This window comes from Canis aureus, chromosome 19 (assembly GCF_053574225.1).
Source record: "Canis aureus isolate CA01 chromosome 19, VMU_Caureus_v.1.0, whole genome shotgun sequence".
Classification (NCBI taxonomy): Eukaryota; Metazoa; Chordata; class Mammalia; order Carnivora; family Canidae; genus Canis; species Canis aureus.
This window is the reverse complement of record NC_135629.1, coordinates 33,999,214-34,022,670: the sequence shown is the minus strand read 5'-3', so window position 1 is coordinate 34,022,670 and position 23,457 is coordinate 33,999,214. Positions and strand designations below refer to the sequence as shown.

Genomic DNA, 23,457 nt, shown 5'->3' with positions numbered 1-23,457 from the left:
ACATGAAGAGTCAAGGCTCTTCCAAATGAGCCAGCCACACATCCCTCTTACTTCAACCAAGAATTATTATTAGCAAAATATTTCTTTTTACTCTATAATTCTGAGTTTAGCAATTACTTCTACTTACCATTCATTTTCCTTTCTATGTTTTGAAGCTATGTTGTTTAATAATATATTTGCAAAGTTTTTTGCTTTGTTTGTTAGGCCTGTCTTCAAATCTTCACAATCCAAACGCACCATAGGGTAATGAACCCACTGAGGCAAAAGCATTATTTCCGAGGCAAGATTGAAAAATCTTCCTATAAGCTTAAAATTTTTTAAAAAAGCATTTACAATTCAGATCCAAGTATATCACTTGCATAGCTAAAAACCTTCAAAACAGAGTACAAACTCTTGAGCAAAGATACTCTAAAATTATCCCACATGTCTACCTTCATATTCTAAATCTGCTATGTACTGCATCCCTGTTACCTAGACTTCAGCTGTTTGGGTTCATTTGATAGTCTCTGAACACCCCTAAGTCCTTTTGGTCTTTGTTCATGTTACAGTCCCTGTCTTCTCCACTATAGACTTCTACTTCAAAGCCTCGCTCACTTCTCACTTCTTCAAGAACTCTTCACCAATCTTCCAAAGCAGAAGCAATCATTCCCACTTCTGTGCTTCCACAATACTTTGTTTACACCTCCATTCCAGTACTTATCTCCATATGTCATTATTGTTACTCATATGTCTGGCTTCCAGGCCAAACATCAGCTCCTGAGGGCAATGTGTATGTATTATTCATCTTTCCACCACCAAAATCTTGTTAGGTGTCTGAATGTAATTGTTGAAGCAATGAATGAATACATGAATGACTAAAGAAATTATTTGGTGAATCTATAAGTTTACTATAATGATATTTTGAATAAGAAATTCTATTAACTTTAATTGAAGCATTTACCTTCCAGGAAAAAAAGCCCTAATTAAAAAAAGAAAGTCAAAGGCATTAAAGTAGAACAGAATTACCACTTACATCTGTGTATTCATCAAAAGTATGATCTTCTGCCTGAAAAGTCTCTATCAGCTCAACTGCGGTCCCATCAAGAAGCCAATTGTATTTTTCAACTGAAAATTAATAATCTAATGTAAATCTCAGTAATAAGACCCATTCAAAAAGATAAAGCACTTTTTGATATGGTCATGGAAAGGAGTAGACTATTCAATTAAATATATTAATAGAGAACTAACATACACTACTAGGAAAAGAATAAAATAGACCTAAGCAAGCAAACCAGGTTGAACATTGGCATTTTAAAATAAAGACAAGAGTGTATATATAATGACCTTACAATAATTTGGAGGTGCAGACAAACCAGTTAATAGAAGGTTTTGATTAAGAGAATGTCAAATAACTATCTCCTGACCCCATACACACTTAGAGACTGTAAAACTGAGCTGCAGTCTCTTCAAAACTATTCTTTAAAACTATATTAATTTAAAACTTGTTTTAGCTTTCTCCTTATTCCAACATCTCTTCTCTCTACCTTTTGGCTTTATTACTCTGCTCCTGTTAACATTTACACTTTGGACTAGACAACAGAATTCAAGCTTCCTGGGTTCATGCTTTGATTCTGCCAAAAGCCATGCCAATGCTCACTTCTGGCTCTTTCTGCTTTTTCATGACAGCCCCAGACAATCAAATATTTGACCAATTTCCAGTAAAAATAAAAATGGCATTCTTTTATGATAAAAGGGTGTAATATTATATTTGTGATATATACCGTATGTCTCATAATGTTTTCTTGCACCTTCTAAGTTATAATGTACTGCCAACTTCAGTGTCGTAAGAGCCCATTGTAACACACGTTCAGGAAGTTGTGTGTCAAGATTTACGGATGGTGAAGCTCCTGATAGCCAAGAGGGAACTGTTTGGACATTCTAACAAAAAATAAAATGATAATTTATGAAATAAATATCTGGTCTATACGTAGATCTAAATATTGGTCTATACATAGATCTTATAATTTTAAACATTCATTTCAGATTTCAGTGCCCCGCCCCCACCAAAAAAAGACAACTTGATTCAAAATAATGATTTAAAATTGTATAGTTTGGGGTGCGTGGCTGGCTCAGTTGGTAGAGCATGTGACTCTTGATCTCAGGGGTTGGGAGTTCCAGCCCCACATTGGATTACTTAAAATTAAATCTCAAAAAATAAAATAAAATAAAATTGGATAGTTTGTAGTCTAGTATAAAAACTTGAGTTAGTTTTCTATCATTCAACAAGTATTTATTGAATAACTATAATGTCTAAGTGATTATACTAGAAAGTAGAAAAAACAAACATGATGTGGATCTCATCCTTAAGAAGCTCACAACTAAGTAGGGAAGATGAAATGAGCCCATAAATACCAATTCCTAACTGTAATAAAAGTTCTAAAAAGGAAAACATCATTTCTATCCAGGGACTTTATCAAAGAGAAAGCACTTTGTAACTTAAAATAACTTGGAGGATGGAAATAAAACAGAGTTATAACATTTTATGTTATGGACATTTTATGTCCACTTTATAGTTTCAACTGTTTAAAATGTTGAAAGAGATCCATATAAAGAAGCCCAGTGGATAAGGTTGGTGGAATACCTGCAGAGCTTCAGTTATTCGCTCTACCAAACCCAAAACAATATCTTCCAAATCTTGAAAGGTAGGATAAAATTCCATTTTATCATCATCAAATGTCAGTTCCATCTTAAATATTGGCAGCCCTTGCTGATCTTCTCGGTCAAAGAGTTTTACAAATCCTTCTACAGTTCTCTTTAAGAAGTCCTTTAGCTGCATGATGTAATAAATTATTACTTTAGAATTTACAAATTCAACCTTTAACCTTTTAACCTTTAGTTCAAAATGAGTGAGCTATTACCTATAACTAAGCCATTCTATCATTCCATTTAGCCTTCAAAATTATCTTCAGCACAATATGTTCCTACTAAATGTAGTCTAAAACAATAAATGGAACAATATATGCAAACTTTAATTTTTTATAGAATATCAATAATCTTTTTAAAGACTATTTATTTGTTTATTCATGAGAGACACAGAGAAAGAAGCAGAGACATAGGCAGAGGGAGAAGCAGGCTCCTGTGAGGAGTTGATCACAGGACCCGGGTATCATGACCAGAGCCAAAGCCAGATTCTCAATCACTGAGCCATTCAGGCGTCCCAAATATCAACAGGGTTAATATGGCAACTCAGAATCTTCCACATTCTTTAGTAATTCTTTCCCTGTTACAGAAAACATTTCAGAAAATTAAACAACCTGGTAAATACTAATGGGAGGAAAGGCCAGCCACTTGAGGGTGAGGGTGATAAGGGGTGACAGGCATATAAGGTGAAGGACGGTGGTATGCTAGAGCTATCTCCTAGTGCCAACTGCTAAATATTGAAGACTTCTATGAGCCAATTATTAATCCTTTGTATGCCTGAAAATTGCCACAGTGAGAATATTTACACCAGAAAATTGGCAAACAGTACAAATTAGGGCTTTTCTCCCTCATCCCCAAAGCTGGATTTCCAGCATATCACTAGGTGAGTGTGAAGCCACTGGACTTAGAAATGTGCACACTAAGTTGCCAAAGTATGAATAATGCATTATTTTTTAAAGATTTTATTTATTTATTTATTTATTTATTTATTTATTTATTTATTTATTTATTTTAGAGAGAGTGGGGAGGGGCAAAGGGAGAGAGAATCTCAAGCAGACTCTGCACGGAGCACAGAGCCCAACTGGGGGCTCTATCTCATAACCCTGAGATCATGACTTGAGCTGAAACCAAGCGTAGGATGCTCAACCAACTGAGCCACTCAGGTGCCCCTGAATAATGCATTCCTATGTAGAACCAACTATTGGAAATTTAGCCAAACAAAAAAATATATCTAAAACCATCTTCAAAATATTCCTCATCTCTACTTCTTATCAAATAATCATAGTCCTCTTAAGAGGATAAAGGTAAAAATAAAATAATGTATATATTAATTACAGGATTATATACTAGATATTAAATGTGTCCTTTTAAGGATACATTGAAAAATTCATAGAATCTTTGGAGATATTTTCCAGAAGGGAAAGGTTTTATTCAAAACTATTTTTATAAAAAAAAAAAAAAAAACTATTTTTATAGAATTGTATTTCTACAATAGTAAAAATTTGAGGAGCCTATAAATATATAATTAATATAAATTAATATTCTTTAAAGATGATCAATTCCATTTCAGACCAAAATTTTATTGAGAAAAAAATGAGAATCAACTGACTTGGAATTTCATATGTTCAAATATGTTTACTAGGGGGACTCCTGGATGGCTCAGCAGTTGAGCATCTGCCTTCGACTTAGGGCATGATCCTGGAGTCCCAGGATCAAGTCCCACATTGGGCTCCTTGTATGGAGCCTGCTTCTCCCTCTGCCTATGTCTCTCCCTCTCTCTGTCTCTCATGAATAAAATAAATAAAAATCTTTAAAAAATGTTTACTAAAATAGTCCTTTGTGAATATTCTCCAATAAACCTATAGATAGTTGATAGCCCTTATGCATGAGCCCAGTAATCAGTTATAATATTGACACATACTTCTAGACTTTCTTTATATTTTATATTGCTTCAGAAATGAAGTATTTTATGCTAAACTAATTTAAACACAATTATGCTAAAGATATTTTAAACTTATTTCAAAATAATTACCTACCACTATATCTAAATAGAATTTTATTTAAAATAATAAACTAAAACACCAGTTTTAAACTCAGCACTCCAAAATGAATAATCGAATTAAGAAATGGGCAGAAGATATAGACATTTTTCCAAAGAAGACATACAGATGACTAACAGACACATGAAAAGATGCTCAACATCACTCATCATCAGGGAAATACAAATCAAATCAACAATGAGATATCCCCTCACACCTGTCAGAATGGCTAAAATCAACAACACAAGAAACAATAGCTGTTGGGGAGGGTGTGGAGAAAGGGGAACAATTTTGCACTGTTTTGGGGAATGCAAACTGGTACAGCCACTATGGAAAAACAGTATGGGGGCTCCTCAAAAAGTTAAAAATGGAACTACCCTGCAATCCAGTGATTGCACATCTAGGCATTTACTCAAAAGAATAAAAAGTACTAATTCAAAGGGATACATGCACCCCAATGCTTATAGCAGCATTGTCTACAATAGTCAAATTATGGAAGCAGCCCGTGTCCATAGATAGTTAAAAGAATAAAGAATATGTGGTATATTTACATAAATGGAATATTAGCCATAAAAAAGAATGAAATCTTGCCATTTGCAATGACACGGATGGAGCTAGGGAGTATAATGCCAAGTGAAATAAGTCAGTCAGAGAAACAGAGATACCATACTATTTCACTCATATGTGGAATTTGAGAAACAAAACAAACAAGCAAAGGAGAAAAAAAAGAGAGAGAGGCAAACCAAGAAACAGACCGTAAACTATAGAGAACAAACTGATGGTTATAGGGGGGTGAGGGTGGAGGAATGGATTAAATATGTAATGGGATTCAAGGAATACACTTGTGATGAGTACCATCTGTTGTATGGAAATGTTGAGTCACTATATTGTTCACCTGAAACTAATACTGCATTGCACATTAACTAACTGGAATTCAAATAAAAACTTAAAAATAATAAAATAAAATCATAAACTAATTTTATTAACATTATTTAAGATATACAAAATATATTTACCTGATTTGACATAAGTGTGGAAACACAGTTATAAAATGCATCCAATTTTTCAGGTTTGATGGTTTCTAGAGCTTCCTTCTTGGTAAAAAGATTTATAACCTTTGGATACCATGTATTCATTATCTTCTCTTCTGCCTTTCTAGCTTGTATTGATAGATCATTTTTCAGTGATTCACAATCGATTGGCCCTTTAGCTCTATTTATGAGAAAATTTAAAATGATTTAAAGCAAATGATAAATATTGGTTTTAATACACAGTTGTTTAAAAATAAGATAAATTAAGGGCAGCCCGGGTGGCTCAGCGGTTTAGCGCTGCCTTCAGCCCAGGGCCTGATCCTGGAGACCTGGGATCGAGTCCTACCTCGGGCTCCCTGCATGGAGCCTGCTCCTCCCTCTGCTTGTGTCTCTGCCTCTCTTTCTCTCTGTGTGTGTCTCTCATGAATAAATAAATACAATTAAAATTAATTTTAAAAAGTTTTAATCTAAAGAAAAGTTCCCAAGACTTAGTTGTTGTTTTTTTCCCAAGACTTAGTTTTAAAACGCACACAGTCAAAATATAAGGACTCAAGCAGGAGACATTCAAATCTTAAATGTTAGTTAATAAATATGAGACTTTACCTAATCCCTGTTAAATCTAGCAAAACTGTATTGGCAAACGTCGTATAGCCAAGGTCCAGTAACATTTTCATAATTGGATGAACAATGTGCAAATTAGCTGATATTTGATTTCTTGTCTGCAGATAGCTAGAATGCCAAGGATTAGAATAATCCAGTCCTCTGGAAAAGCAAAACACCATATCAAACAGGGTTCAAACAATACACTCTAAATTTTAGGAAATAATAGTTATGACATAGAATTAGTATTAAAGCAAGAATAGGGATTTAGAAGAGAAAAATATGGTCTGCAACAGGAGCTTTAGAAGACATCCATGTAATAAAAATGCATCAAGATCTTGAAACTGCATTCTCTTCGGAAAGGCCAAAGACCACTTGTGGGGAAGGCAGAATGATAGGCTAGGTGGGGGTGCCCTGCTGACTTCCACTGTGCTCTGGCTCAGTTACTGTGGGTAGAGATCCACAAACCCAGACCTTAGGCCTGGGGAAAAGATGAAGAAATCTGTCTGCCACATACCAAAGCTTCCTTAAGGTCAAGTTGACCTATACATCCATAAAGGTTCCCTTAATTGTATAAACAGCAAATAGACAAGTCCAGAGCAAGGATACCTTCGAGGGGAAAAAAAATAGTAGTGCTATTTTTTAGATGTATTCAAAATACCTTTGAGCTTCACAATTCTAGACTGAAATGTAAGATCAGCTTATTTTCGATCTGTTATCAAAAACTAGATGCCAAAAAAAAAAAAAAAAAAAAAACTAGATGCCATTCCGTTTCTAAATTTACTAGGGCACCTGGGTATCTCAGTTGGTTGAGCCTCCAACTCTTGATTAGGCTCCGGTCATGATCACAGGGTTGTGGGAATGACCCCCACATTGGGCCCCACACACTCAACGAAGAGTCTGCTTGGGATTCTCTCTCTCTTCCTCCTTTTGCCCCTCCCCCTGCTTGTCACTCACGCTCTAAATAAATTCATAAATAAATACAAATCTTTAAATCATCATAATAATTTACTCACGTAGGGGATTCAGGTAAAGGGCCTCCTTCATCTTCAAGCCATTTAACTGGAGGTTTCACGAGAACACTCCTCACTAAAATACATATATGTATTAATATTTCTTGAAAACTCTTGCAAATCCTAATCAAAACAAAAGTTTCTAACTTTTGATATTGGGTAACATGGTTTATTGAGCATTAAAGTGAGTAGAAGAAAAAGTTCCTTTATTTGAAAAAAAAATCAAGTTCTTGGTACTATTTTGATGTTACTTTGGGTGTGAAATCAGATACAGAAAAGCTTTGAGTTTTCAGTTTTTTTGTATTCTCTCTACTCAAACACCACTTAAGAAAACTTATTCCAATAAAAATTGCAAATGTTAAGTCCTTAATAAATCTCCCTAAATACAGTAATATTTTTGTAAGCAGTATAACTATAGCCATAAAGACAAAGACAAAAAATCAAAAGGCTATTAGCTAACAAGGCACGTAAAAATTACACAAAGTTCCCTTGAATGACAAAGATTTTGACTAGATAATAAGCGCAAAATAAAAACTTTTTAAAAGTAGATTTCATTTGGGACGCCTGGGTGGCTCAGTGGTTGAGCGTCTGCCTTCAACTCAGGACGTGATTCTGGAGTTCAACTCTGGTACTGGAGTTCCAGTACCACATCGGGCTCCCTGCCTGGAGCCTGCTTCTCCCTCTGCCTGTGTCTCTATCTCTCTCTGTGTATCTCTCATGAATAAATAAAATCTTTAAAAAAATAAAAATAAAAGTAGATTACATTTTTTGGAGTAATCTCTACACCCAAAGTGAGGTTTGAACCTATACCCCAGGATCAAGAGTTGCATGTTCTAGTGACTGAGGCAACCAGGTGCCCCTCAAAGTAAAAATTTTTAAAAATATCTAAGAAATACATATAGCTAAATACATAAATGTTCATTATTCATATTTCTACTTTTGATTGGAGGGATGGGAAACAAAAGTAAAAGAAGCTTGGCATGAGTTAAATGCCACTTACCCAGATACCTCTTCATGCTTTTTTCAAAGTCACTTGACACCTCATTTATGAGACTTTCCACAAGTCTTTCTCTTTCTTTCCCTTCCTTTAAAGACTCAGGTATCAGCATTAACATGTGATCCAGCCATTCCTGCTGAATAGGTACTATAGGACTGCTTTCTACACATTGCTTTAAATAAATATAGTTGAACTGGGAATATAATAAGAAAAAATTAAGTCTTCTAAATGGTGTAGTATTTCAGTGTAACTCCTGAGCTCTGTCTAGTCAAGACAACTTTTTTTTTTCAGAATAGAAGAATTCTGAAAAATAACGTCTTCAGAATAAAAACATTTTACCCAAAAGTATGACCTAAAAAGAAACCACTTTTTTTTAATGTGCTTAATATATATTTATTGAATGAATGAAAATTGGTAATTGGGACTGAAGTGTGGGCTAGAGAAGCTGGGTGTGCCCATGTGTTATCCATTCAAACATTGAAATATGGGCAGCCCCAGTGGCACAGCGGTTTAGTGCTGCCTGCAGCCCAGGGCGTGATCCTGGAGACCCTGGATTGAGTCCCACATCAGGCTCTCTGCATGGAGCCTGCTTCTCTCTCTGCCCCCCCCCCATCTCTATGAATAAATAAAAATAAAATCTTAAAAAAAAACATTGAAATATTTAGCATTAATCTGTTAAACAGTCAGAAATTACCAAGCACAAAGGTACACAATTGATGAAATAACAAAGAATAACAGGAAATAATAATAATAAATTATGAGTGAATATTATTAAGTATTTTAGAATATTTAATCAAGCTAATTTAAAATATTACCAGGGTGGTTCTTTCTAGGCCAAATCTGCATTTTATACTAGAGAAAACTAATCTTGTCACAAGCTCTTCACTCAAACCAGGGCTGGAGTCTAACGTTTTCTGTATTAAAACATGTCTAAATGCAGATTCATCAATATCTTAAATATGCAATAGAAATGAATTAAGTAGGTTGTCTTTATCTTTTTTTAAGGTTTTATTTATTTATTCATGAGAGACACAGAGAGAGAGAGGCAGAGACATAGGCAGAGGAAGAAGCAGGTTCCCCATGGGGAACCCAATGCAGGACTCAATCCCAGGACCCCAGGATCATGACCTGAGTGGAAGGCAGACGCTCAACTGCTGAGCCATCCAAGCAACCTGAATTAGGTTTTAATATTTAAGAGTGTACTATGAATTTACCATACCAGCTTGTTGGGACTCTCTGAATAGGAATAGATTATTGTAAAACAAAACATAAATAATGTCTCATCTAGGGAAAAAATAAGACTTTCTTGTGGGTAAAATGTGTGTGGTTTGAAAGAAGAACAGATAAATGGTTAAAAAAAAAAAGAAAAGGAGAAAACACTATAGGGTATGGAAAAGAGCAGAAAGGTAACAGCTAAATGAAACCAGCAGAAACAGAGAGGGGCTCTAATACAGCATACCAAAGTGATGGGGCAGGAACAGAACTGACTAAAATTTAATCTAGAGGGAGGCAACTGAGTTGAGTAAGAACCAATTGGTCACCTCCAGGATAGTGTGAGATGATCACAAAAACAAATTGATGTAGGCACACTGGAGGCAAGCAGAAAAGGACCCTGGTTTCCCAGAGAGTAAGAAAGGGGACTAAAGGGAATGGAGGGCCTGGGATGGGGAACCAAACAGAAGTTCATAGCATCCAAGGATTCAAATAGGGAAATCTAGAGAGTAACAGGAATTGGAAGAGGAGAAAGGGATTCTTTAGGACCTTTTAGTTGGGCAAAGGGCTCTAAGCAGTCTAGACCTCCACTTTCGATGGACAGCAACAATATACAGCTCCCTGCGTTTCATTTTACTGTTACGCTTGATAACCTGTGATCACAAGGGCTCTGTATCCTGGATGAAAGCAGTCAGAGCTGGAGAAGGGAGCCCTGCCAGGGAAGTGAAGGCAGGGTAACAAGTCTAGAGGTTCTTCCCACTGGACCCCTAGGTGGTGGCAGCCAAAATGAACACAAGACTTTCTAGCAGATGATATATCATATACTTCATAAAAGGGGCTTTGTAGAAGAATAATGAATGAACTAGATGCAAAATGCAATCCTTCAGCTTTTAATACCTAGAAGAGTAAATCATGCTCTCTAGAGCCCTGATGTATTTACTATAAATTCACTGGAGGTCAAGTGTCTGGGCAGGAAAAACATTTTGCTCTGTCTTTTCAAAGAAACCAATTTACATTTTTCTTTATTTATGATGAGTTATTGGCAAAAGTAATGTTCTTTGTACACTTTTCATTTTCTCAAGGCAAAACAAAGATTCTTTGTTTAACTTAAACATGTTTAACTTAAACATCCTATAAAAATAAACATGTGAGAATAGCTTAAAAATTCTTTAACTTTAACATGTTTAACTTAAATATCCTGTAAAAAATAAACATGTGAGAATAGCCAAGAAATCCCTGAGAAAAAATGTCTACCAGGGAGGACCAGCCCTAGGAAACATTAAAACATATTATAAGGTCTCTCTAATTAAAACAGTGTGGTAGGGCAGCCCTAGTGGCGCAGCAGTTTAGCACCGCCTGTGGCCCAGGGTGTGATCCTGGAGACCCAGAATCGAGTCCCGCGTCGGGCTCACTGCTTGGAGCCTGCTTCTCCCTCTGCCTGTGTCTCTCTGCCTCTCTCTCTCTCTCTCTGAATAAATAAACAAATAAACCTTTAAAAATCAAAAAAACAAAAAACAGTGTGGTACAGGAGCCTGGGTAGACAGGCTAGCAGGGTAAAAAAGAAAGTCCAGAAATAGACCCAGTATGTAGGAAATTTTAGCATATGATAAGCATAGCACCTCAAATCAGTGAAGCAAAGATGAAGATTTTAAAAAATAGTTCTGGGACAACTGGCTAGCCATTTGGAAAAAGGTAAAAATGAATCCATACCTTCCACCATACAAAAAAAGTAACCCCAAGTAGTTGAAGAATTTAAATTAAATAATGAAAGACCAAAAAATTGATAAATTCTGCTGTAATTGAGTGTAGGGGAAAACTTTCTAATTATGATTCAAGATCCAGTTATAAAAAAGAAAAAATGACTGACAAATACTGACTACATAAAAATTAAAATGTGGGAGAACGCTGGGTGGCTCAGCAGTTTAGCACCTGCCTTAACCCTGGGGAGTGATCCTAGAGTCCTGGGATTGAGTTCCGCATCAGGCTCCCTGCATGGAGCCTGGTTCTCCCTCTGCCTATGTCTCTGCCTCTCTCTGTGTGTCTCTCATGAATAAGGAAATACAATCTTTAAAAAAATTAAAATGTTTGCATGGCAAAACAACTCAATAAAAACAATCAAAAGACAACTGACAATCTGGGAGGAAAAAATTGCAATATGTATCTCAAAGTATAAAGAATGCTTGAAAATGTAAAGGATAGATGAAATTTGGTGACTTTATGTGAAATGAAATAAGCCTATGACAAAAAACAAATATTATATGATTTCACTTCTGAGTAAGCGTAGTCAAATTCATAGAAATAGATAATAGAATGGTAGCTGCTAGGAGCTGAGGGAAGAGAGAAATGGAGAGTTGTTTAGTGAGCAAAATTTCAGTTTTGCAAGATGAAAAGTTCCAGAGATTAATTACACAATTATATGAAGAAACACCACTTCACCGTACACTTAAAAATGGTTAAGATGGTAAATTTTATGTTGTGTGTATTTTACTAGATTCCAATTTAAGAGAAAATAAGACCAAAACCCAATAGAAAAATGGGCAGAAAATATGAACCAACATTTTGCAATAAAAATATTATAAAAATGGTCCTTAACTCTGATAAATATTTAATCCTACTCATAATTAAGAAAAGCATATTTAAACCATTCTGAGATACCATATGTCACCTGAAGAAGTAAAAAACATGACCCCCACATTCTATGGTGAGACTATGGGGAAGAAGTACTCCCACATATTACAAGTAGGAATGCGTATTGGCATTATCTTTTTGGAGAGAAATTTTGTAAGAGCTACCAAAACTGCACATTGACCTAGCAGGCCAAGAGCACCTGGGTGGCTCAGTGTTGAGCCTCTGGCTCAAGTTGTGATCCCAGGGTTCAGGGTCCAGGATCAAGTCCAGCATCAGGCTCCCTGCAGGAAGTCTGCTTCTCCCTTTGCCTATGTCTCTGCCTCTCTCTGTGTGTCTCTATAAATAAATAAATAAAATCTTTTTTAAAAATGCCTTGGATTTGGCATTAGTGGTCACTGGTGAATTAATGATGAAGAAGTGGAGTTCCTACATGCCAGATTACCAAAAGCAGTGGGCTCAGGAGTGAATGACTGTTTCATGCCTGGTTATGTATTTTAGATTGTAAGACACTAGTAGGCAAGAATTGTGGATGAAGAGTGAGTGAGGATGCTAAGCACATACACACAAAAATGCCTTGCAATTCACCTGGTCTCATGAGAAACACTTATGAATGTTTTGTATTAGTTCTTATATCTAGTAAAGAGCAAATATACACAGCCAAAGTCTTCAGAAAAGTTGGGAGGGTAGAAGGCAAAGAAGAGGAAAGAAGGAAAGGAGGAAAGAAGGAAAGAAGGAAGGAAGGAAAGAAGGAAGGAGGGAAGGAGAAGGGAAAGGAAGGGAAGGGAAGGGAAGGGAGAAAAGAGAAGAGAGAAGAGAAGGAAACTTGGAGTAGCTAAAATTAGATTCTCCCACAGATCCTCAATACAGGGATGTGTCCTGAGCCCTCTATCTCCAAAGGGAAGTTGAAGAGACTTGGAAAGTACTCTTGTCTGGGAACATGCTGTATGAATTTCTGTTTTGTGGGGCCAGCTCCATAGGTTTCCTTATGCTTTGCTGTGCAATAAATGTTGTGCTCTCATCTTCCGACCAATCACACCACATGCTCACGTTGTCATCCATGCAGTCAGCGCCATTTTTAAAAAATCAAGCATCTAGCATGTGGCTAGCACCCTATAGATTCTCAGTAAGTAATCATTATTACACCAATACCAGAACAGTGAAAAGGGAAATGCATTTCCTTTATAATTGCAACTTTAAAACATTTTTTCCAGTTTCTGGAATAAGAACTAAAACCTTTACAACTAATCTTCAGATAATAAATGGCAACAAAAATAGAACTCTTAAAACCCATATTGTCATCCATGGAATGCTTATTCCTTTGGCTAATAAAAATGAAAATCTTAGTTCTAAATTTCTTCTTCTAGAATGGGTCTTATTAGCAGGTTGTCTTAGAAGGAACTACTTTGTAATAATTTCTTTGAACATTTTCAAAACAAGAAATATAAAAAAATTGAACTCACTCCTTTCTTTTTAATTTCACTGGTCATCTGTCAAAAGCAAACAAATAAGACATAATTAAATCAAGGAGGAAAAATTTTTAAAATAAGCGATGTAAATGTATGTATTATGTGTATTATTCTCTTAAAAATACTAGTTATATGGAGATCAACTTAAGATAATTAGAAATTAAAAGTGTAGAAGGATAAAAAAAAGACTCTGTTTCTCTTTTCAAAGAGACAACATAAACTTACAGTTGGAGGATAATCTGGCTCTGGTGTTGGAGGTGTTCTTTTATCCAGTGCTCTGTCTAAACTTCTTTTGGCTCCATCAATTCTGGATTATGGTTTTAAAAATAGTTTATAGTTACAAACTATTTATAGTTATAAAAAATGTCTACCTCTCTTGAAGACATTAGGATATATTATTAAAATATGGGATCCCTGGGTGGCGCAGCGGTTTAGCGCCTGCCTTTGGCCCAGGGCACGATCCTGGAGACCCGGGATCGAGTCCCATGTCGGGCTCCCGGTCCATGGAGCCTGCTTCTCCCTCTGCCTATGTTTCTGCCTCTCTCTCTCTGTGACTATCATAAATAAATAAAAATTAAAAATAAAATAAAATAAAATAAAATATTACAATTTGGGGGTGCCTGGCTGAGTCTTGACCTTGGGGTTATAAGTTCAAGTCCCACATTGGGGGTAGAGTTTACTTAAATAATAACAATAATAAAATATTACAATTTGAACATCTTTTCAATTATACTTATGGAAGAGATACTCAAGACTTCTTTATCTTACTGAATTTTCTATAAGAAACAAATCCCAATAGTCATTATCAATGAGACTTAAATTTTCTCTTTTTTTTTTTTTTTAAGATTTTATATATTTATTCATGAGAGACACAGATAGAAAAGCAGAGACATGGAGGGAGAAGCAGCCTCCTTGCAGAGAGCCCAATGCAGGACAGGATCCCCAGACCTGGGATCATGCCCTGAGTCAAAGGCAGACACTCAATTGCTGAGACACCCAGGTGTCCCAAGAGTTTAATTTTCAAATTATTCATGTGTACTGTAAATGAATGAGACTAAAAATAAAAATCAAATTTTTTTCAATTCAAACTTACAAATTTTAATTTAATCCTGATGCCTAGTAGGCCCTCATATGTATTGTCCCCATTCAAAAGCCACCTTGTCAGAGAAGGCTTAGCTTACCCTCCCCCCTTTTTTTTAAAGACACATTTATTCAGCATCATGATCAGACTATTACATTTAGCAATCAATAGCATGGGTGCAAAAAAAAAAAAAAAAACTACATTAAAACCCTTTGTTGGAATGCTTTACACTTTCCACATAACAGAAACTAAAATAACCTGTTATACAATTAGTCACAAATACAGTCCTCGAGTTTTTTGCCCATACACATGAGTATTGTCTAAAACATGTCTTCTTTGTAGCAGCTAGGCCCTGCCACCACTGTGCTTGGCTGAGTTCACAAATCTGTTGTAACCTGTAGCTTCCCTGTCACTTCTCTGGCTCTTCCCTCCTGCGAAGCTTTGTTTCCTGGCAGTAATTGAAACCTTCTGCCACTGCCATAGCTGCTGCTGCTGCTGGAACACCATAGCCACCTTGGTTTCATGGTTTGGCAAAGTATTGGCCTCCACCACCATAGGGGCCAGAGCTTCTGCCTCCAAAATTTCCTCCTTTCATGGGTCCAAAATTTGAGGATTGATTGTTTCAATTGCCAAAATCGTTATAGCTTCCACCACCTCCAAAGTTGCTTCCATCATTACCAAATGTGTTATGGCCATCCCCACTGCCACCATATCCACCACCACCTCGACTGCCACTGAAGCCACCTCGACCACTGAAGTTCCCTCCACGACAAAGTTGTCATTCCCACCAAAACCACCTCCACGACCACCACCAAAGTTTCCAGAACCACTTCGGCCTCTTTGGCTGGACGAAGCACTAGCCATCTCTTGCTTCCATAGGGCTTTCCTTACTTCACAGTTGTGGCCATTCACAGGATGGTATTTTTGAATGACAATCTTGTCTACAGAGTCGTGGTCGTCAAAGGTCACAAAAGCAAAACCTCTCTTTTTGCCACTGCCTCGGTCAGTCATGATCTCAATCACTTCAATTTTCTCATACTGTTCAAAATAATCTCTTAGATAATGTTCTTCAGTGTCTTCTTTAATGCCACCAGCAAAAATCTTTTTCACAGTTAAGTGGGCAGCAGGTCTTTGAGAATCTTCTCTTGAGCTAGCCCTCTTTGCTTCCACAACTCTTCCATCCACCTTGGGTGGCCTTGCATTCATGGTTGCATCCACCTCCTCCACGGTGACATTCGTGACAAACCCAAAGCCTCTGGAGCACTTGGTGTTCGGATCTCTCATTACCACACGGTCCGTAAGCATTCTCCATTGCTCAAAATGGCTCCTCAGACTCTCATCGGTTGTTTCGAAGCTCAAACCTCCGATGAAGAGCTTCTGCAACTGCTCGGGCTCTTTGGGAGATCCTGACTTAGACATGACGGGGGTGGGAGGGGAGACTTTAACGATGCTTACTCGGGGCGTCCAGGCCCCCTCCCCTTTTTTTAAGACTTTATTTGTTTATTCATGAGAGACAGAGAGAGAGAGAGAGGCAGAGACACAGGCAGAGGGAGAAGCAGGCTCCATACAGGAAGCCCGATGTGGGTCTTGATTCCAGGACTCCAGGATCACGCCCTGAGCCAAAGGCAGACAGATGCTCAACCACTGAGCCACCCAGGCATTCCCCTTTGCTTACCCCTTATATTAAGTAGCACTTCCTTCACTCTCCAACCTTTTTGTCCTTACTTACCCTGCTTCATAGAATTTACCATCATTTGACATATTACATGTTGTAGACTATTTTATTCATTGCCTTGCCCCTAATGCTCAGAACAGTACTTGGTCACATAGTAGGTACTTGATAAATAGTTTGAACAGAGGGTGGCCTGGGTGGCTCAGTGGGTTAAGCATTTGCCTTTGGCTCAGGTCATGATCCCAGGGTCTTGGGATAGAGCCCCATGTCAGCAGGTTCTCTATTCAGTGGGGAGTCTGCTTCTCTTTCTGTTCCTCCCCCTGCTTATGTTCTCTCTCTCTCTCTCTTTCTCTCTCTCAAATAAATAAATAAAATCTTTTAAAACATTTTTTTAACAATTTGAACATAGGAATTTATCATCCATAAAATAAAGTTATGTCATCTAATCCATCTGTCACATATTTATTGAAAATTTATTGAATGCTCATATTACGCAAGCATTCTACTAGGTTTGGTATTTTTTTAAAGATTTTATTTATTCATTCATGAGAGACGCAGAGAGAGAGAGGCAAAGACATAGGCAGAGGGAGAAGCAGGCTCCCCATGGGGAACCCAATGTGGGACTCGATCCCAGGACCCCAGGATCATACCCTAAGCCGAAGACATTCAACCACTGAACCATGCAAGCATCCCCTCTAGGTTTTATTAAAAATATAACAGCAACAAACCTCAAGGAATTGATAAGCTGAAAGGGTGAGGAGATAAAAACAGGTATCATATGCCTTTTATGGGACCCTGATGGTTCAGAGGAAGGAACAAGTTCACTTCGACCTGGAGGTGTCTATAAAGGCTACATGAAAAAGTTAGCATTTACGATGAGTTTAAATAGAGGAGGGGATTTCAGGTGAAGATGTAGTTTTCCTGGGTAGATAGATCTGAACAAACAAGACTCTCCTAAGGAACAGGAAGTCAAGGAAATGATCAAAGGAAAAAATAAGGAGTAGTAGGGAATTGTCCAATATGCTCATTGGTTATGGGACCAAATGGAAATTAATTTGGAGAAATAGACTGGAATATCCAACTAAGGGCCTCAAAGAGCAGGGCTGTTTTTTTTTTTTTTAATTCAATAACAATGGAGAATTGCTGAGAGTTTTTGAGCATGGAAACATTTGTAGGAAGATAAATCCATCAGTTTGCAAAGGTACACTGGGGGAGATGGCCAAAGCAGAGAGTATACAAGGAAAAGAAGAGACCTGAAAAGGAATTTGGAGGATGCCAACCTTGACAAGAATAAGAAAAAAACACAATTGAAGGAGGAAAAAGAGATGTGGTCAGAGAGGCAGGAGAACCAAAAGAAATGTAAAAGAAAAGATGGCCACCAAAACCATAAAAGCATAGATGGTTAAGTTCCAGAGAGACAAAGGCCATGTCTGTTTTGCTCACTGCTCTAACTACAACACTTAGTGGCCATCAAGGTCCATAAATACCTATGGATTTGGAAAAAAATCTTGTGTATCTAATTCAGTACCTTATTTGATGCATGAATACTCTCAAAAATATCAAGTTGTACCCAGAGATGAGTAAGGGGGATGACATTCATCACTTTCTGAGGTAGACCAATTTACTGTCAGCTAACTATATTCTTGTTTTTTTTTTTTAAGATTTTATTTATTTATTTGAGGGAGAGAGAGAGATATAGCGAGAGAGAGCACAAACAGATGGGGAGAGGGAGAAGCAAGTTCCCTGCTGAGCAGGGAGCCCAATGCGGGACTCAATCCCATGACCCCAGGATCATGACGTGATTCAAGGGCAGATGCTTAACCAACTAAGCCACCCAGGTGCCCTGGCCTATATCCTTAGAAACGGAATTTTTATATTGAGTTATATCCTTGTAACTTTTGTTCTCTAGAGCTATATACAAAAAGTCATATTCTTTTTCTGTTACCCTTCTGAAACTTAATGATAACTATCCAGTTCTTTCAACTATTTGTCAATAAAAGTTACCACTTGTGGTGAGCTTATTATGTTTTAGGCATTGACTTAAGACCTTAAGTGCATAGATCTCATTTAACTCCCACAAAAATCCTGACAATAGCACTATTCTTATCTCCATCTTACAGACAGAAAGATGAAGATAAGCAAAGTTACTTAACTTGCCAAATTCATGCATGGCTGATAAGCTGCAGAGACAGGATATGAACTCAGGGCAGTCTGATGCCAGTCTATACTCTTACCCATTAAGCAGATCAGCCTCCTTCAAATGAGATAGTTTTTCAAAATTCCTCTCTCTTCCATGCCTATTATGGTTTATCAACATACCTCTTAAAGTGTGACCCTAGAATACCAGATGTTGTTTAATCAGTGCAGAGCGAAAATTTTCTATCATGCATTCTAGACATTTTACATTTATCAAAGCAGTCTAACATGAAACTCGATTTTTTTTTAAGTAGGCTCTAAGCCCAATGTGGAGCTTGAACTCTTGACCACAAGATCAAACGTCCCAAGCTCTATTGAGCTCTATTGAGCCAGGCACACCTGAACTAGCTTTGAGTAGTCTAATTTCCATGTTGACTCTTATTGAGCCTGACTAAAATTCCAAATGCTTTTTCACATAAAGTAGAAAATGTGACTGGAATATCCTCCTTCCTTTTTTCTTTATGAATCATCAAGGCCCCAGCCAGACTTCCTTTCATCTGTCATTATTTCCCTGAATAGCCTAGCTCTCACTGATCCACACTTTCAAGGAATTTGCCTCATACTTTGGTATGCTAGTATGGTAGTATGGTATGCTAGCTACAGCCGACTTGCACTGTAATTATCCCAACAAAAATATGCTTGACCTCCTTGAGCTCTTTATATATAAAGCTACCCTTTAAGATAGCAACAATTTCCTGGAGTGTGTTTTCTCCTACCGGTTATAAATAAAAAGAGCTGGGAAGAATATAAAAGTGAACCTTTTTGTTCTCTGTTTTTGCTTTGTGTGTTGACAGTCAAAAACAAATAAACAAAAATTGTATAATTTCAAAGCAACTGTGTGAGAGACCACATGAAGTGAAGGAGAGAAAGGTTGGTCTGAATCAAGAAGGAGATAGTGGTCAAGGAAGAAGTGACTCATTCCTGGGACTCCAGAAGCTGCAAAATAATTTTTTTTTCCTCAGCCAACTGTTCCCAGGCACTGGTCACAGAAGGGGCCCAGTTCTGCCCAGGACACCTTACATCCTACCTCAGTCCTGGAGCTCTCTCTATTAACAGACTTTGAAACAGGGAAATCTACATTCCTATTGCCTAATAGGTAGATCAGTAAGACCAGAGAATCACAAAATCCACAGTCATCCAGAAAAATGTGTTTCTGGTATAAAAATCTTTCATCGCAAATGCATTTATCCTAAATAAACACATGGCAATTCTAATCTCAGTATTAATACAGCAGTATGCTTCAGGTAATTCTGAGACTATTTTTTATTAAGCACCCAAATGAGAGAGGTACTACTTAAACATCTGTAGAAAGCACAAGAGTTAGGTTCCTCTATAAAAATTTCCTTTATTCACTCATTCAATTCACCAACAGTAACATGCCAGATACTGTGCTTTGTGTTGAGAGATCTGCCCTTACCTATGCCAAAGTTAGTTGAAGAGAATAGCAACAAAGACACAATAATATACCATGTTGTTGAGAAAGTCACACTTCCTCGATCTATTTGCTGATTGACCCTTCTGTACCCAACATCTAAATATTATCATTTCTGGGGCGCCTGTGTGGCTTAGTCAGTTGGGCATTTGACTCTTGATTTCAGCCCAGGTCATGATCTCAGGGTTGTGGGATCAAGCCCTGCATCGGGCACCAAATTCAGCTTGAAGTCTCCTTGTCCCTCTCTCTCTGCTCCTCCTTCTCTCTCTCTCTCTCTCTCTCTCTCTCTCTCTCATTCATAAATAAAATCTTTAAAAAATAAATAATTATAATTCCTAAAGGCTTAGTCCTGAGCTATCTTCTCCTCTCAATTTTTACCATCTCTAGGTGATTTGAACTATTCCTCATAGCTTTAACAATTGTCCACATTCTGCTGACTCCCAAATTTGTATCTTTAGCCTAAACCTCTTCTCTTATATATTCAGCTGCCTACTTAACATATTTCCCCTTAGATGTCAGATAAGTACCTAACCTTCAAAACTTACCTCCCCCATCTCCTGGACTTCTGATTGTCTATAGACCCTACCATTCACCTTGTTACCAAAGCCAATCCAATAGCAAGTCCTACTGATTCTGGATCCAAACCTATCCCCTGGGCAGCCCCGATGGCGCAGCGGTTTGGCACCTCCTGCAGCCTGGGGTGTGATCCTGGAGACCCGGGATCAAGTCCCACATCGGGCTTCCTGCATGGAGCCTGTTTCTCCCTCTGCCTGTGTCTCTGCCTTTCTCTCACTCTCTCTCTCTCTCTGAATAAATAAATAAATCTTAAAAAAAAAAAAAAGACAAACCTATCCCCTATAAATCTAATTCTCTCCTCCTCCACTGTCTCCAGACTTATCCAAGCCACTGAAAGCTCTCACCTATGTTACTACAAAATCATCCTACCTGGTCTCCTTGTTTCCCTCTACTCTTGCCCTCTTCCTTCCATTTCAGTCTATTCTTAATAGCCAGAGTGGTATTTTTAAATGTAAGTTGAATTTCATGTCATGTGCTAGTTTAAAACATTTTGTTGGCCTTCATTGTACTTAAAGTGGAACCTGGATTCATTATCATGTCTTAAAAAGCCATTCACACTCTGCCCTTCATTAGCATGGCTTAAAAACCCTTTCACTCTCACTTTCTGTCCACCTTCACCTGATACACCACTCTTCCCCAGGCTCCACTGGCCTTTGTCAGCTCCTAGAACACACAAAAGCATTCATATTCAGGGCTTTCAACACTTGTTATCCCCTTTGCTAGAGAGCCATTCCCATGTTTATTTAAATGAAAAGCTTCTTACTCTTTTTTTTTTTTTTTAAGATTTTATTTATTTATTTGACCTAGAGAAAGAGGGAATGCATTCAAGCAGGGGGAATGGCAGAAGGAGAGAGAGAAGCAGGCTCCCCACTGAACAGGGAGCCCAACCCAGGGCTCAATCCCAGGACTCCAGGATCAAGACCTGAGCCAAAAGCAGATGTTTAACTGACTAAACCACCCCTACACTTCAGCTTCTTACTCTTTAGATTTCTACTTAAATATCATCTCCATAGGATTTTCCTATGATGTTGCTTGAGACAACTTCCCCATCACTCTCTACCCCACAATTTTATATCATCATAGTATCCATCACTACTAAAAGGCTAACATACTCTTTTTGATTATTTGTTTTTAAATGTCCACTATCTGTCTTTCCTACCAGAAGATAAAGACACAATCCCTTCTGTTGTAATCTCTTTGGTCTCCCTAGTAACAAGTACAGTGTCTGTTTAACAGTTGGTAGGTAATATTGCTAAATAAACTGATGTAAGAGAAATATAAGGAAAAAGCTAAAGCTGTACGAAGGGGATTAGGAGAAGACTTTCTAGAGAAGGTGATCCAAAAACTAAGCCTTGAAGAACTAGTATAAATATTCAGGCAGACAAATACTTTCAAGTGAAGGAAACTACAGGGAGTAATTATGAAATTTATTTTTCACCAAACTGTGAAAAATAGAATATATTCATGGAACTGCAAGTAGTTCAACATAACAATGTGAGATTATGAAAGGTTGTGGAGTAAAAACAATATGTAATTCCTAAGGCATTTCTTTAATCTCTAAGTATACTAAAACATTGAGTAAACCTACATTTATAAAATAGAGGTAAGAGGAGCACCTGGGTGGCTCAGTGGTTGAGCATCTGCTTTTGGCTCAAGGCACAATCCCAGGGTCCTAGGATTGAGTCCTGCATCAGGGTTCCCACAGGGAGCCTGCTTCTCCCTCTGCCTACGTCTCTGCCTCTCACTCTCTCTCTGTGTCACTGATGAATAAATAAATAAAATCTTTTTCAAAAATAGAGATAAGAATAGTACCCATCATAGAGGGTAGTTGTGAGAAGTACAGGTGAAGTGATAAAAACAATGCTTAGAGTAAGCAGTGATTAGCATAAGCACTATATTAACTATAGATATAGTGACATATATAGACATATATATCTATATATATAGTGATATATAACATATATATAGTGATATGTAACATTTATTAAGGTGATTACTTTTTTTGTTTCCCTAATTGAACTTGAAAATGGTATTTCGCCCATGAACAACCTACATAGTTAAAGCTTTTTCATGAGACTATGAACACTAATCATTTCAGTTCAACTCCATAAAAGATTTATTTCCAATATGCTACTTACACTAACTGATTAATTGTCTTCTGCTGCTCCTTAGATCTTCTGTAATTCAGCAATTTACTTTGTGCTGATGTGTCAACACCTATGTCTTCAGGGGGGCACACAATGGGAGGTAACTTCAAGTTCAGAGCCTCCTTTTCTGCTGCGATGGCAGCTTTGTTTGGATCTGACATGTTGATCTCCTGAAGATTAAAATATTTTATACTATGAGGAGAAAAAGCTCATAAAACCGTTATTGTAAATGTTAGCCTCAATATACTTATATCTTAGCTATCAGTACCAAAAATTCCAGATTTTTTAGATCTTCTTCCCAAGTATGATATTAGTCTAAAGAATGACAGTTGAGGTTTGGGCAGGGATTCTTGTTACAAGTCTACATCCCACTTGCTTTGAAGAAATGAAACCAGTCACTTCCCAGTTAGGGTTTCAGTTTTCCCATGGATGAAGTTAAGGAACTGGATTAGATGCCCTCTAAATACCCCTACAAGTCCTAAAATTCTAGGTTCACATTTTTTCCTTAAAATCCAAACCACCACTACCACCACAACAATAAAATCCAGTTGTTGAGGTATAACCCTGCTCCCAAAAAAGCTGATGTTTGACACCATTAACACTTTTAAACACCAATATTGTACCTTAGTCTTGCTACCTTCCTAGGAAGTGATACAATGATCAAGCAAAAAATAGGCATACTTTTTTG

The 23,457-nt window shown here is 37.3% G+C and overlaps 1 protein-coding gene across 5 annotated transcripts in view; it reads right to left on the bottom strand.

The window, feature by feature from the left end:
- The window catches only part of DNAH12 (dynein axonemal heavy chain 12), a 203,626-nt gene that overhangs the window by 179,828 nt on the left and 341 nt on the right, over window positions 1–23,457 (bottom strand). For all 5 annotated transcript variants that reach the window (XR_013357830.1, XR_013357829.1, XM_077858421.1 and 2 more), the window contains exons 2-12: window positions 22,761–22,939; window positions 13,891–13,972; window positions 13,660–13,686; window positions 8,363–8,552; window positions 7,366–7,438; window positions 6,353–6,511; window positions 5,735–5,930; window positions 2,621–2,809; window positions 1,761–1,917; window positions 1,013–1,104; window positions 128–306 (exon numbers count right to left, since the gene is read on the bottom strand). Coding sequence is in view for 3 of the 5 variants with exons in the window: in XM_077858421.1 (XP_077714547.1) it covers window positions 128–306; window positions 1,013–1,104; window positions 1,761–1,917; window positions 2,621–2,809; window positions 5,735–5,930; window positions 6,353–6,511; window positions 7,366–7,438; window positions 8,363–8,552; window positions 13,660–13,686; window positions 13,891–13,972; window positions 22,761–22,930 (1,514 nt within the window). In the remaining 2 variants the exon portion in view is untranslated. The remainder of the gene's footprint in view (window positions 1–127; window positions 307–1,012; window positions 1,105–1,760; window positions 1,918–2,620; window positions 2,810–5,734; window positions 5,931–6,352; window positions 6,512–7,365; window positions 7,439–8,362; window positions 8,553–13,659; window positions 13,687–13,890; window positions 13,973–22,760; window positions 22,940–23,457) is intronic.